General features: G+C 37.9%; 1 protein-coding gene across 2 annotated transcripts; it reads right to left on the bottom strand.

Moving 5' to 3' along the window:
• Positions 1-10,802: 10,802 nt before the first annotated feature.
• On the bottom strand, positions 10,803-12,248 carry LOC145034436 (RING-H2 finger protein ATL22-like). 2 transcript variants are annotated; one of them, XM_078982849.1, is made up of 3 exons: positions 11,927-12,248; positions 11,429-11,708; positions 10,803-11,265 (listed from the first exon to the last, which is right to left on the bottom strand). In XM_078982849.1, exons 1-3 carry the CDS (start codon positions 12,179-12,181, stop codon positions 10,850-10,852), a joined length of 951 nt encoding a protein of 316 aa, XP_078838975.1. In that variant the 5' UTR covers positions 12,182-12,248; the 3' UTR covers positions 10,803-10,849. The 2 variants fall into 2 exon arrangements, with proteins under 2 accessions (XP_078838975.1, XP_078838974.1); XM_078982848.1 differs by having other exon boundaries at positions 11,429-11,828; positions 11,927-12,246.
• Positions 12,249-13,994: the final 1,746 nt, after the last annotated feature.

Below are 13,994 nucleotides of genomic sequence, written 5' to 3' on the forward strand. Positions count from 1 at the left end.
CAGACTTCTAGGATGAAGTCTAAAACAAGCGGGGGAGATTTGTAATGCGTGGTTTCCTGTACGTATTTTAAATATGAATTTTTACACTTTTACACTGGGACTTGATAAGTTGGAGGCCCCAACTCGTCGAGTATAGGAAAATCTTGGACGCGGGTGGAAGAGTCTACTCGCCGAGTCGGAAGCCCCTACTTGATGAGTAGATTTCTCTAGATGAAACCCTAAATTTTAGGGTTTGCACCCTATTTAAACACATTAACTAGTCTCCCATGCAGCCCCCATCGTCTCCCTTAGTCCAGAAAACCCCTAACTTGTAACCCTTGAGCTTTGATAAGTGTGTGAGTCATTTTTTTAGAGTGTTTGTGTGATCTTGAAGCTAGAGGAAGAAGAATAAGGAGCTAGAAGGTTCATAGAAGTAGTAGATCCAGGGTTCAAGCTCCATTTCCAGTCCTTTTAAGGTATAAAGTTGCTTCCTTGACTTCCTTATTACTAGATCTCTCCATGTTGAGTTTAGGGCCATGTTTTACCGATTTTGTGAACCTTTTTGGAGTATGGAGTGTGATCTGAAGTTGTAACTGTTGGAATAGTGTCTAAGGCTATAACTATATTCGGTGGTGGATGGTCCTTTTGGGTTGCCTTCACCATAGCAACTTGAAGGATGATTTTGTTAAGAGAGAGTAAATATTATAAGGAATAATATTTAGCTATTTGATTAATATAAGTCATAAATTAATTGGTATTAATTTGGTGACTTAAAGAGATTAATTAAATAAGAGGGTATAAACTGTCAATTGTTTGATAGTTAGACTTTAGACTGTAAATCCATTAGGATGGACCTTGGACGAATTCTAAGAGCTTTAGGATAGCTCAAAATCGTCCATATGGTTATCTATGGAATGGATTTGGATAGCCTTAAGAGAAGATTATCCAATTAGGGTTTAGGGTGAAACCCTTAAGGAGTCTAAAGGTATAAATAGGCCCTTGGGATGTGGAATTCGTGTACAACCTTTCAGAACCTAAAGCAAGGAACCTCTGGTCGAATTCCATCCCCTCTCCTCTCTCCTAAATCATCTTGCTTGCTATTGGTGTTTGTAAGCCATTAGAGGAGTGACAATTGTGACTCTAGAAGCTCCAAGACAACCAAGATCAACAAGGGATTCAAAGGTATGATTCTAGATCTGTTTTAATATTGTTGTCTAACCTAATTAGCCATTAGAAGTCTTGGATTCAAAAGCATGTTTATTAGAAAGCCTAGATCCAAGCAATAGGGTTTTGCATGCGCACATAGGAAAGTTCTTATGGCTAAAACCCAACAGTGGTATCAGAGCCTAGATTGGTTTTCTTTAAATTGTTGCTTGATTAACTGAAACAAACCTGCAAAATTCGAATTTTTGGGTTTTGAGTCACTGACTCGTCGAGTTCCAAGGTGGACTCGTCGAGTAGGCCTGACTCGTCGAGTCCCCTTGTGCACTCGGCGAGTCCAAGCGTCAGGAATGGCCAGATTCGGGATTTTTTCATAATTATCTTATGGAAACTTACCTTAAGCATATTAGATCAATGTAAATCCGATTTTTTGATAAATATGACTGTTATCTTGATCTAATTAAAGATATTTATCATCTAATAAAATATTTAATTTCCTTATATGATAATAATTAATTATTTTTGGTAATTATCTTCAAAGAAATCAAGATAAATCAAATAAAGATAATTAGAATATTAAATTGTTAATTGGAATTATTTGTTATTTGATCCTCCATGTTTTTAAATGCTTAAAACCTACCCTATAGTTTTGAAATTTATATTTGTGATTAAAAGTTTTAATTTAGACAACTTAAATTTCAAACCCTAGATTTTGAAAAATTTAAAATGCAACCCTATACTTATATGATATTACTAGAATAATATATATATGTATAACTAAATGCTAGTCTTACCGCTAGTAGGCCTCATTCACGAAGCCGATCTATAAGGTGGGTATAAGGTTGCGGCCTATAAAATGGCGCTTAATGGGTGTACACTCACACCCACCGCTTGCTTGATTGGTGGAGGGTCGTTAGCCGAACGGGTAGGATAGGGCAACCTCATCCTCTCATTAAAAGTATAATAAGAAATACGAAGTAACTAAACTTCCCTTTAAAATTTCCCAATCTTAGTTACTTTAGGAAAAGTGAATTGATGCAATCCCATGAAATTACACTTTGCACCTTGCTAAGATGTTAGTGGAGCGTGTGTGGTTTACCGGCACACTAATTGGTTCTAAGCGAAGGTGGCAAAGGGTGATTCATTGTTTATCATAGTTCGATGGAGCGTGTGTGGTTTACCGGCACATCGAATAGGTGATCGTAACAATGAAGGCACCATGTGAATTTGCATGGTAATTCACACCCGCTTTGTGATCCTCGGCATCCCAGTCACAAACGAGAGGGGCATATCGAGATTTAAACATGCCATTGAATAGTTCAATGAATCTCATCCGAACCTAGGAATTCTCAAAAACACTTAGGACTAAAAGTTTAAGTTTTGTGATGGAGAATTAGTGAATCGTCATTCACTTACCTTCAATTTATTTGCATGTTAGATTACGGCATCCCTTTTCTAGTATGTAAATGTTATTGTTGGATCCTAGCCCTAATTTTTCTTATTGGGTGATAATTAGGGATTCTTGTTCTAATCTATCTTTGTCCTTTCTATAGATGTCAAACGCAAACAACGCTGCTGCTAGTTCTTTCACGTTGATGAGCCTTTGCCAAAAGGTCACCTTCGATGGAACGAACTTTGGCGAATGGATAAGATACATTCGCACCATTGCTCGCTATGAGGATAAAGAGTATGTCCTCGACGAGAAGCTCGAGAAAATCAACCCCGAAGTTGCTACTCCCGCCGAAATCACCGCCTTTGAAACTCATGAGCGAGATGCGACGAAAGTACATTGCATCATGATCGCCACCATGAACTCCGAATTCCAAAAGTCCTACGAGGACATGTATCCATACGAGATGCATCAAGACTTGTTGGAGAGGTACCACCAAAACGCGAGACAAGAGCGTTACGAGATCTTCACTAACATGATTTCCGCCAAGATGGGTCATGGAGAATCTCTTACCGTGCACTTGCAAAAGATGCAAAGGTATGTCGACCGCCTTCGCAAGTTAAATGTTGACTTCGGCGAAGACTTGGCGATCGACATGGTGCTTCACTCTTTGCCTCCGATGTACAACCAATTTAGGATGACCTACCACATGAACAAAGAGGAGGTCACTCTAAGCAAACTCCAAGGTCTCTTGAGGGTTGCTGAGAGCAATTTCAAGGACAAGTCTGTTGCACCAACTCCCAATCCATCCGCTGCTCCTGTCTTGGCTATTGGTCAAGGGAAGGGAAAGAAGAGGAAAGCTTCTTCAAATAACTATCGAAAGGTGAAAGCCCGAGATGGTTCCTTTTCTAGTGGGACCAAAGTTGATCCCTCTAAGCCCTGCTCTAACCCGAAGGAGGCAGAGTGCCACCACTGCCACAAGATAGGACATTGGAAGAGAAGCTGCCCGGATTACCTGCAAGCCATCAAGGAAGGAAAGATCAAGCCATCTTTCGCAGGTATATATGCAATAAAATCTAACGATTCTAATCATGCTATTTCTTGGGTTCTTGACACCGGTTGTGGTTATCACATTTGTTCTAATGTGCAGGGACTAAGAAGAAGTAGGGATGTGGAGCAAGGAAGGATCAATCTAATCATGGGGAACAGAAGATCGTCGCCTGTGACCAAGATTGGAATGTATTCTTTAGTGCTTAAGAATAGTTTAGTTTTAGATTTGAACAATTGTTGCTATTCGCCAGAAATGGCTAGAAACATCATTTCATTTCATGGTTTATATAGACAAGGTTTTAGATTTGCTTTTAATAATGAGAATGGTTCTATTTTGGCTTATCTAAATGGTGTCTTTTACTTTGAAGCTATACCATGTAATGGAATATATGAAACTGTTATGATTGTTGATAACTTAGGAAATGATGTTTTGAATATTGATTCTTCCACTAGTATGGATAAAGCATCCTTGTGGCATTGTCGTCTTGGACATGTCAACAAGAAACGCATAGCCCAACTCCAAAAGGATGGAGTGTTGGAGTCATTCGACCTTAGGGAAGATGACACATGCGAGTCTTGTTTACTTGGAAAGATGACCAAGTCACCCTTCACGAGTACTTGTGAAAGGGGTGAGGGACTATTAGACCTAATACATACCGATGTATGTGGACCTTTTAGATCAACCACGAAGGATGGGAACCGCTTCTATGTGACCTTTACCGATGATTATAGTAGATATGGGTATATCTATTTAATCAAGCAAAAGTCAGAAACCTTTGAAAAGTTCAAAGAGTTCAAGAATGAAGTGGAGAATCAATTGGGCAGGAAAATCAAGATGCTTCGATCCGATCGAGGAGGAGAGTACCTAAGTCTTGAATTCCACGATTATCTCAAGGAGTGTGGAATAGTTTCGCAATTAACGCCTCCTAGGACACCGCAGTTGAATGGTGTGGCAGAAAGGCGTAATCGAACCTTATTGGATATGGTTCGCTCTATGATGAGTCGTGCTTCACTACCTATCTTCTTTTGGGGGTATGCCTTAGAGACTACCGCCCATATCCTTAACCGAGTCCCTACTAAGAAGGTTGCCAAAACACCTCACGAGATGTGGACGGGGAAAGCTCCCTCGTTGGCACATATCAAGGTTTGGGGTTGCGAGGCTTTCGTAAGACGAGATACTCACGACAAGCTTGAACCTCGAAGTGAGCGATGTATTTTCATCGGCTACCCACAAACTTCCTTTGGATATCTCTTCTATAGACCGAAAGATAATGTTATCTTTGTTGCGAGGAGAGGAGTTTTCCGAGAGCGAGAACTCATAAGCCAAGGAGACAGTGGGAGGCAAACCGAACTTGAAGAGATTCAAGAGTCGATAGATGAAGGAACCTCTACCGCTGGCGTTCAACCCGAGGAGGAAACTCTGGTTGAACCAATTGATGAACCAATTGATGAATCCTTACCAACTTGAAGAGATTAGTGATGGTACACTAGTAAATCTTGATGAACCTAATAGCTATAAGGAAGCCATGGCAGGCCCGGAGTCTGCGAAATGGAAAGAGGCGATGGATAGCGAGATCCAATCCATGTACGATAACCAAGTTTGGAATTTGGTTGATTACGTGCCCGAACGTAAGACCGTAGGGTGCAAGTGGATCTTCAAGAAGAAGACCGACGTGGATGGGAACGTACACACATACAAAGCGCGATTGGTTGCGAAGGGCTTTACTCAAACTCTCGGAGTTGACTATGATGAGACCTTCTCACCAGTTGCGAAGATTAAATCTATTAGAGTGATGCTAGCGATTGTCGCATTTCATGATTATGAGATTTGGCAAATGGATGTCAAGACCGCTTTCCTTAACGGAAAGTTGGCTGAGGATGTTTACATGGCTCAGCCAGAGGGGTTTGTGGATCTGAAGCATCCGAATAGAGTGTGTAGGCTTGAGAAGTCCATTTATGGACTTAAGCAAGCGTCTCGCAGATGGAATCTTTGCTTCGATGAGAAAGTCAAAGAGTTTGGATTTGTACGAAGCGAAGACGAATCTTGTGTATATGTCAAAGCCAGTGGGAGTATAGTAAGCTTCCTCGTTCTATATGTCGATGACATATTACTCATAGGAAACGACATCCCGACTCTGCAGGAGGTTAAGTCCTGGCTCGGGAAGTGCTTCGCTATGAAGGACCTCGGAGAGGCTTCTTACATTTTGGGAATAAGGATAGTAAGAGAAAGAAGTAAGAGACTAATTGGACTTAGTCAGAATACTTACTTGGAGAAGGTACTAAAACGTTTTAGTATGGAAAACTCAAAGAAGGGAGAACTACCGATACAAGGAAATGCCAAGTTGAGTAAGACTCAAAGTCCGAGTACCGAAGCTGAGATAGCAGAAATGAGCCGAGTACCATACGCTTCCGCAGTTGGCTCAATCATGTACGCTATGACTTGTACTCGCCCTGATGTAGCCTTTGCTTTGAGCATGGTTAGCAGATATCAAGGGAACCCTGGCAAAGCACATTGGATTGCGGTGAAGAACATCCTTAAGTACCTTCGGAGGACGAAAGAATGGTTCTTAGTCCTTGGAGGGAGTGATGACTTGAAGGTGCGAGGGTATAGTGACGCCAGTTTTCAAACCGACAGGGACAACTATCGTTCGCAGTCGGGCTGGGTCTTTACCCTAAATGGAGGAGCAGTGACATGGAAAAGTTCCAAGCAGGAAACCGTAGCTGATTCAACGTGCGAATCAGAGTACATCGCAGCGAGCGAAGTGTCGAAGGAGGCAATATGGCTGAAGAACTTCATCGGTGATCTTGGAGTTGTGCCGGCCATAAAGGAGCCCATGGAGATTTTCTGTGATAACGAAGGTGCGGTTGCCTTGACCAAGGAACCGAGGGATCATGGTAGATCTCGACATATCGACAGAAAATATCACTTCATTAGACATCGTGTAGAAGAAGGACAACTCGTAGTGAAGAGGATATCATCAGAAGATAACCCAGCAGATCCGCTTACGAAGGGACTGAGTAGGGTTAAGCACTTGCAACATGCTAGGAGTATTGGGCTGAAGGATGATATTAGCATAGATTAGATAGTATTAGAAACGTATAATAGATAAATGTAATTGACATTTGATGATTAAATAAAGAAGTTTTATTTATGAGTAAAGTTACTATCACATGTTAGTTGTTTAACTATTGTTTCACTTTGCATGTTTTGACTTCCAGAATAATTGAGTTTATTAGGAATAATCGAATTATTCAAATGGTCCACAATCGTTCATATGTTGGGAGTAGATATGAATAAAGATTGTCGTGAATTGGTGTGTAGAATGTCTAAATGGTGTTAGACATAGCAAGGGTTGCTGCAACGTTCATGAGTGCTTATGAACTGGTTTTGAGCATTGGAATAAACCCACGCTTGCTGGAATCACCTTATGGAATACGATATAAAAGGTGATCGCAAGACGATAATATCATATGGTCTTAAAACCTAGATATATGGTTTATTATTTGTTAATTGATTGTGCATTGATAATGCGAAAACGCATCAGTAACTTGATGTTATAAAACGCATTGTTGTGTATAGTTGGTTAATGAATAAGTAAATGCATATAAGTCGAAGTTTATCTGTAAATTTTATCCTAAGAGGATAGAAGAGATATCTTGGCCACTCGATGATTTGATTTGACTTATGTGCCGGGCCCGGTCAGAACTGAATTGATGTGTTCGATTAAGTTCTATGTCAAATAAATCGAAGATCGAGAAATCTAAATGCTAGACTAACTATTCCATAGGTTTGTCAGCATGATATCTAACAGAGGACTGTACGATCCCTTATCTAGAGGACAAGATTGATTAGATCAGAGTTGACAGCGTCTTTGAGAGCTACGATTGCAAACCATATTATACTTGTATAGTTACTAGACTTATCCAAGTGGGAGACTGTTGGAATAGTGTCTAAGGCTATAACTATATTCGGTGGTGCATGGTCCTTTTGGGTTGCCTTCACCATAGCAACTTGAAGGATGATTTTGTTAAGAGAGAGTAAATATTATAAGGAATAATATTTAGCTATTTGATTAATATAAGTCATAAATTAATTGGTATTAATTTGGTGACTTAAAGAGATTAATTAAATAAGAGGGTATAAACTGTCAATTGTTTGATAGTTAGACTTTAGACTGTAAATCCATTAGGATGGACCTTGGACGAATTCTAAGAGCTTTAGGATAGCTCAAAATCGTCCATATGGTTATCTATGGAATGGATTTGGATAGCCTTAAGAGAAGATTATCCAATTAGGGTTTAAGGTGAAACCCTTAAGGAGTCTAAAGGTATAAATAGGCCCTTGGGATGTGGAATTCGTGTACAACCTTTCAGAACCTAAAGCAAGGAACCTCTGGTCGAATTCCATCCCCTCTCCTCTCTCCTAAATAATCTTGCTTGCTATTGGTGTTTGTAAGCCATTAGAGGAGTGACAATTGTGACTCTAGAAGCTCCAAGACAACCAAGATCAACAAGGGATTCAAAGGTATGATTCTAGATCTGTTTTAATATTGTTGTTTAACCTAATTAGCCATTAGAAGTCTTGGATTCAAAAGCATGTTTATTAGAAAGCCTAGATCCAAGCAATAGGGTTTTGCATGCGCACATAGGAAAGTTCTTATGGCTAAAACCCAACAGTAACTTCAGATCCAGATCCCTTTCAGCCCCTTTAGCCATAAAGTTTATGAATTTATCATGCTTTAGCCCTTCCCTTTGGCCTAAACTTCATTTTAGACTTGGAAATGGTGTTTTTGGCTCATACCACCTTGCATGCACGTAAAGTTTGTAACTTTACATGTAATATCGACCCTAGGAGGTAAGATCTACGTTTTAGATGTGTTAAGACCGATTGAAATTGACTATATGGATTTGGACATTGAAGGACTCGACGAGCTGCTCATACGACTCGGTGAGTTAGGTCGTAGTTTCCCCAATCTTTTATGATATTGAGCAACTTGTTGAGTTTTGGAGACGACTCGGCAAGTTGGGCTCGTTTATGGACTTGAAGATCATGGAACTCGATGAGTTCAAAGATGAACTCGTCGAGTTAAGAGCAACTGTCCCAACTAAGATGAAGATGAACTCGACGAGTCCAAGGAAGGACTCGGCAAGTTCAAATGGAAAGTCCCGATGCTATCATAAGGAGAACCTCAACGAGTTGAAGGGAAACTTGACGAGTCAGATCGCGAAATCGAGATTCTCTGAATTATGGAACTCGAAGAGTTGACGAGCCAACTCAGTAAGTTAAGTCAACCAAATGTTGACTTTGACCAAAAGTTGAATTTGACCAAGGTGTGAACCATGACTTTAACTTTGACCTTAGTTGACCCCTGAAATGGTTAAGAGTATGAAATGGTAATGAAGGAAGGTTATTATGTGTAGGAGTTTGAAGAGTTTGAGAGGAGTTGATCCCAGTACCGAGGACAGTTCAGATACTACGCGACATTGAGGTGAGTTACCTTCTAGTAAAAGTGGGTCGAAGGCACCAAGGTTGGCCTACTAGTAAGAGTTATAGTAGAGATAACTGTCTTTGTGATAATTATCTGGTAAATTGTTATCTATTATGATTATGTGCTAGTATGCTATGATGATATGTGATATGTGATAGAAGGGGTAGGATAGACCCTAGTACCGGTCAATAGGACCGAAAGGGTATGCCATCACTTAGATAAGTTAGGCAGTATATGACTTGCATGTTTATACATTAGGATGCTATGTGATAGAGTAGGGGGTAAAATAGTCCCTAATACCGGTCGAAAGGATTGAAGGGGTAGGCCAGAACCCTGATATTCTAGGCAAGGTTATCGGTCAGCAGGACCGAAGGGGTAGGCCAGCACCCTGATATGCTAGGCAAGGTACTAGTCGACAGGACCGAAAGGGAGGCCAGCACCCAAATATGCTAGGCAAAGTACCGGTTGATGGGACCGAAGGGGTAGTTAGTACCCAGTTATGTTATGTAATATGTGTTATGTATGGTATGTGGTATGATGGGGGAACTCACTAAGCTTTGTGCTTACAATTTTCAGTTTTGTTTTCAGGTACCTCTTCATCGAATGGGAAGGAGCCGACACGGTAGCAACGCATTACACACACATGATTTATGCATTATGAGATTCTTGGGATTGTACTCTGACATTATTACTATTTTTATGATATGATTTTGAAACATGTGATTATGGTTTTATGAAATAATGTGACTCGATGATGTTTTCTTATAAATGTTTTCTAAATCGTTATATTAAAAATGAATTTTTGGTCTTGAAAATTGGGATGTTACAGAAATCCTACCACCATCATCAGCAAAATTATATGTATGTGTGTATGTTTATGTGTTCATGATCATTCATTAGAATGGAGTAGAAGAAGGAGAAAATACAAGAAAAATAGTAAAACTTGAAGGAAAAGTGAAAGAGAAATTGTTTTTACCTTCAAGAACACCACAAGATGATGAAGATTTTGAGTTAAAGAGTGTCTTAAGCCTTATGTTTCTGAAAAATTTCATGGATAAAAGAGATAGGAAGAGATGATTGAGTGGTGGAAGGGTAGGAGTGTTTGGCGAACACAAATCATCTGACTAATGTAGTATACCATCATTTGAGCGCCTCAAGCATTTGAAGGATAAATATTGTGCTTGACGCGCTACAACTAGCTGAAAAACTAGTTTATTTTGTTTTTTTTTTTTTTTTTTTTTGAGTTTTTTTAAGTTGTCATGTTTGACAAGCCAAAAAGTAGCTTATAAGTTGGTGTTTTAAAAAGTTATTTAGACTAGCTTTTTAGGAGTTTCTTTTTATTATTTTTTTTTCAAATATCACATTAATTAATTATAAAAACACATTCTTTTAAATATCATTTTATGTCATTTCACATTTTTCAGCTAGTTTTACAAAATGTCATTTTTTATCAGCTAATTTTTTATTTAACAACTAACTTTTTAGTTATCAGCTAGATTTTGAACTAATAATTAGTTTTTTCAGCTAATACGCCAAACACAACTAAAATAACAAAGGAATATTGTGATGGAATGATTTATTATTACTATATGTAAATTTTGAAAATTTTATTTTAAATTAATGACTTTTTTTTTAATTATTATTAATCTTATATTTATTTATATTTTTATTTACTAGGTTACATGTTTTGAAATTAATAATTATTATTGGCATTTAAAAATAAGAAAAAAAGGTGAAAAAATAGAAGATTTGTATAACATGTTTTGAAGAAGGAACAAGTCTAACCAAATATGAACTTTACGGGTGAATTCCTACACATTGGGCAAGTTGCATGCAATCGAAGCCACTCGTCTATGCATTCAACATGAAAATAATGATTACATTCGGGGATCGTCCTCAATGCCTCTCTAGGTTTGTAGTCCGCAAGACATATTGGGCATGCGTCATCTTCCTTAGGTAGTCTGCAACTCTCTCCGAGCACAGTCTTTGTGTACGACTCGATTGTGGACAAATCTAAGCCTGTCGCCGATTGTGGGCGTGGCGATATCGTGATTGAAAATATGTCAAGATTTTGGTGCCTACTTCTACCGTAGTCTCTTGCTTTGGTAGCTGTGTAGCACACAATCCCCAATATGCATATCAATATCGATATACCAATGCCTATGCTCAATCCATACTTAGCATTCCTTTGAATCCCTATATATGAATATAAAAATTTGTAAGCAAGAATCCAAATACGTACCATGTTTGTATGTTTAATCCATATACTTAGCATATTTTCTCTTTATTTAATGCTCAACCCATATGTATACAAGAGTTTACGTAAGTAGCAGGAGGCAAGAAGATTGAAGAAGGTTACCGACGGGAGAACCGAAGCAAGTAGTTTCTCCATCACCATTCTTGAGGCCACACATTCTACCTTCAATCTCACAGGGTCCACAAAACGGTGTAAACCACATCAACTCCAGTTCTTCCCTAATATTCCCGTACCACCGAATCGGAACAGAGATCGTCGCTATATCCTTGCAATTTTCCGGCGTCTCTCCTTCTGGAATCAGTCCAGTCCGCACAGCGATCACGGAATGATTCCCGCTGTCCAGGCACGGTAACGCCACCGCCGGAAACATGTAATTGGACTTCTGCAAAGAACAGTTGTAAAAGTTATAGCTTCTCACGCTGCTGAAATCGAAAGGCGTTCCAGTTAGACGGAAATCTCCGATTCTTTTAGGTCGGCAGAACTCAGGGTCAATGTAGATGATCTGCGAAGCAAGCATCATCAAAATTTTACATTTCATATATATATATTCTTCCATTGAAAACAACTAAAACATTCATGGAATGATGTATAGATATATACCTGGGCCCCGTATGAAATTCTGTTGACGATGTATGACCTGGAGGACGTTAGGTGAAGGATTGTTCGATTCCGTTTACTGCATGAGAGATCGAAGCCAGGGAATCCGCAGTGGGATGGTTGTAGACCCCGGATACGGAAAGGGAAACGTACCTGAGGTCCGGTGGGGCTGCAGGAAGTTGGAACGCAGTCATCGGCGCCGGAGATAGTTTTGAACAAGAACAAATAGAAGAAGAGCGGTAAAGTTATCTTCTCCATGTGGTCGCAGATGATGTATCATAATGAAAATTCATACTGTTCACAATTTCTCACATTGATTCAAACCATTTCTTCGCCCTTTAACAAATGTAACTTACATAAATTGTCCCCTGAACTTTTGTTTCGATTCACTTTCAGCCCCTTCATATCTGTTCTTTGATTATTATTATCATTATTCTTCTTATTCTTATTATTATTAATTTATTTTTGTATTATAAATTGTAGTTTTCTAGAACTTGTATTCCCGATTAGCATTTCTTTCTACAAATGACAATGATAAAGAATTAAAGATTAAAGATAAAGGAAGAGGAAATTAAGGGAGAAAGGTGTACAAAGAACATACATAATCGTATATAGCAATCTATTACAAGGATTCACTGCAATAATATATTTTTATTTTCGTTTCTGTATACCACCTTTCTTTTACAAGATATTTAGGTCTATAGATGGTATTAGATGTGGGAGAAGGGTGTTAATGCCAAGTGATGCCTGTTAGGTGGGTATTTATGGTTGGTGGGTTGTAGGATAAGTATGTGGGGTATACTGTATGGGTGTTATATGTGGGATGTGGCTCACGAGTGGGTTTGTTTGTGTTTATGTTTTGGTGGGTCACTTTAGAGAGTGGGGACGAGTTATAATGGGGTGTTTGGGATATTTTTTTACTTTTAAAATATATTTTTTTTTATTTTTTATTATTATTATTATTATTTTGTAAAGGTCTTTTTCAAAAAATAGATGTTTAAAATGTTTTTGAATGAAAAAATGTGAAGTTTTTTAAAAGGCATAAAAGTCACAAAAGTTATGATTCCGTGTCTTTTAGAATCATTTTTTTTTCCAAAAATTGTTTTAAAAAGATTTTTTAACTTTCCAAACATTTTTTCAACTTTTTTGATATTTTGGAAAATTAAAAAGTGCAAAAGTTGTTTTTAAAATAATCCCAAACACTCACTAAGTATTATGTTATAATAAACTTTGAATTTAAAGATTTGAGATTGAGTTCTATAAATTTCATTGCAGTATCATTTTTTTTTTAATATTTCATATAACTTTATTAATTTTTTTTAAACTTTATAAAATTCAATAGCAAATTACAAAAACTAATTTATAGCGTATATTTAAGAATTAATTTTTTTTTTCATTGAAGAGTTCAATAACCATTTAACTCCAAATCCATTGAAAAAGATGACAAATCACTAAGGTAGAGTTTAATCCATTAAATGACATAGGCTTGCCACTAAATTCTCTAATTGAACTTACCATTATAGATACTCTAAGAACTAATAGATTTCCCGATTATTTAAGTTCTCAAAGAACACATGAGCAACTAATCGACCACAAAAAAATCTATGGAACTAATTAATAAGCGGGACATTCACAAAAAGATCACAAATGTTGGAGGTGAACTGATTAGTTGATTTAATTCTTGGGCCACCTACAGATTTCAGCAGCTAATATATTGCAAAGTTGTGGTTAACTTTCATGCAAACAAAACAATTAAACTAAGTAATTCATCCATTATGCTTATTTATGTGTTCTGGTTGTATGAAAGGCGAGGAACGTAGTCACCTTCAATAAAGACAGGTGCATGCCCTCGTTGAAACAATTGAAAGTAACATATTAAATTCTACTCAACCTCAAAACTTGGCTAAAACATAGAAAGTTCCTTCTATTAATATATATTATATCTTATCTTATACTATATATAAAAGGGAAGTGATTCGTGCATAACATTTTTTACCATACACAATACTTTATGCATTATAGAGTTGTACAGTACAACATTTTAAAACATCAATTGTTGTGTATGGAGAAA

Source organism: Lactuca saligna, chromosome 3 (assembly GCF_052625555.1).
Source record: "Lactuca saligna cultivar CGN05327 chromosome 3, ASM5262555v1, whole genome shotgun sequence".
In the NCBI taxonomy this organism is placed as follows: domain Eukaryota; kingdom Viridiplantae; phylum Streptophyta; class Magnoliopsida; order Asterales; family Asteraceae; genus Lactuca; species Lactuca saligna.

Coding starts and splice junctions, on each gene's coding strand:
- LOC145034436 (XM_078982848.1), bottom strand. CDS start 12,181: ATGGAGAAGATAACTTTACCGCTCTTCTTCTATTTGTTCTTGTTCAAA. Junction 11,829..11,926: donor GAATTTCATACGGGGCCCAG/GTATATATCTAT, acceptor CTTGCTTCGCAG/ATCATCTACATTGACCCTGA. Junction 11,266..11,428: donor TTGCTTCGGTTCTCCCGTCG/GTAACCTTCTTC, acceptor ATTCATATATAG/GGATTCAAAGGAATGCTAAG.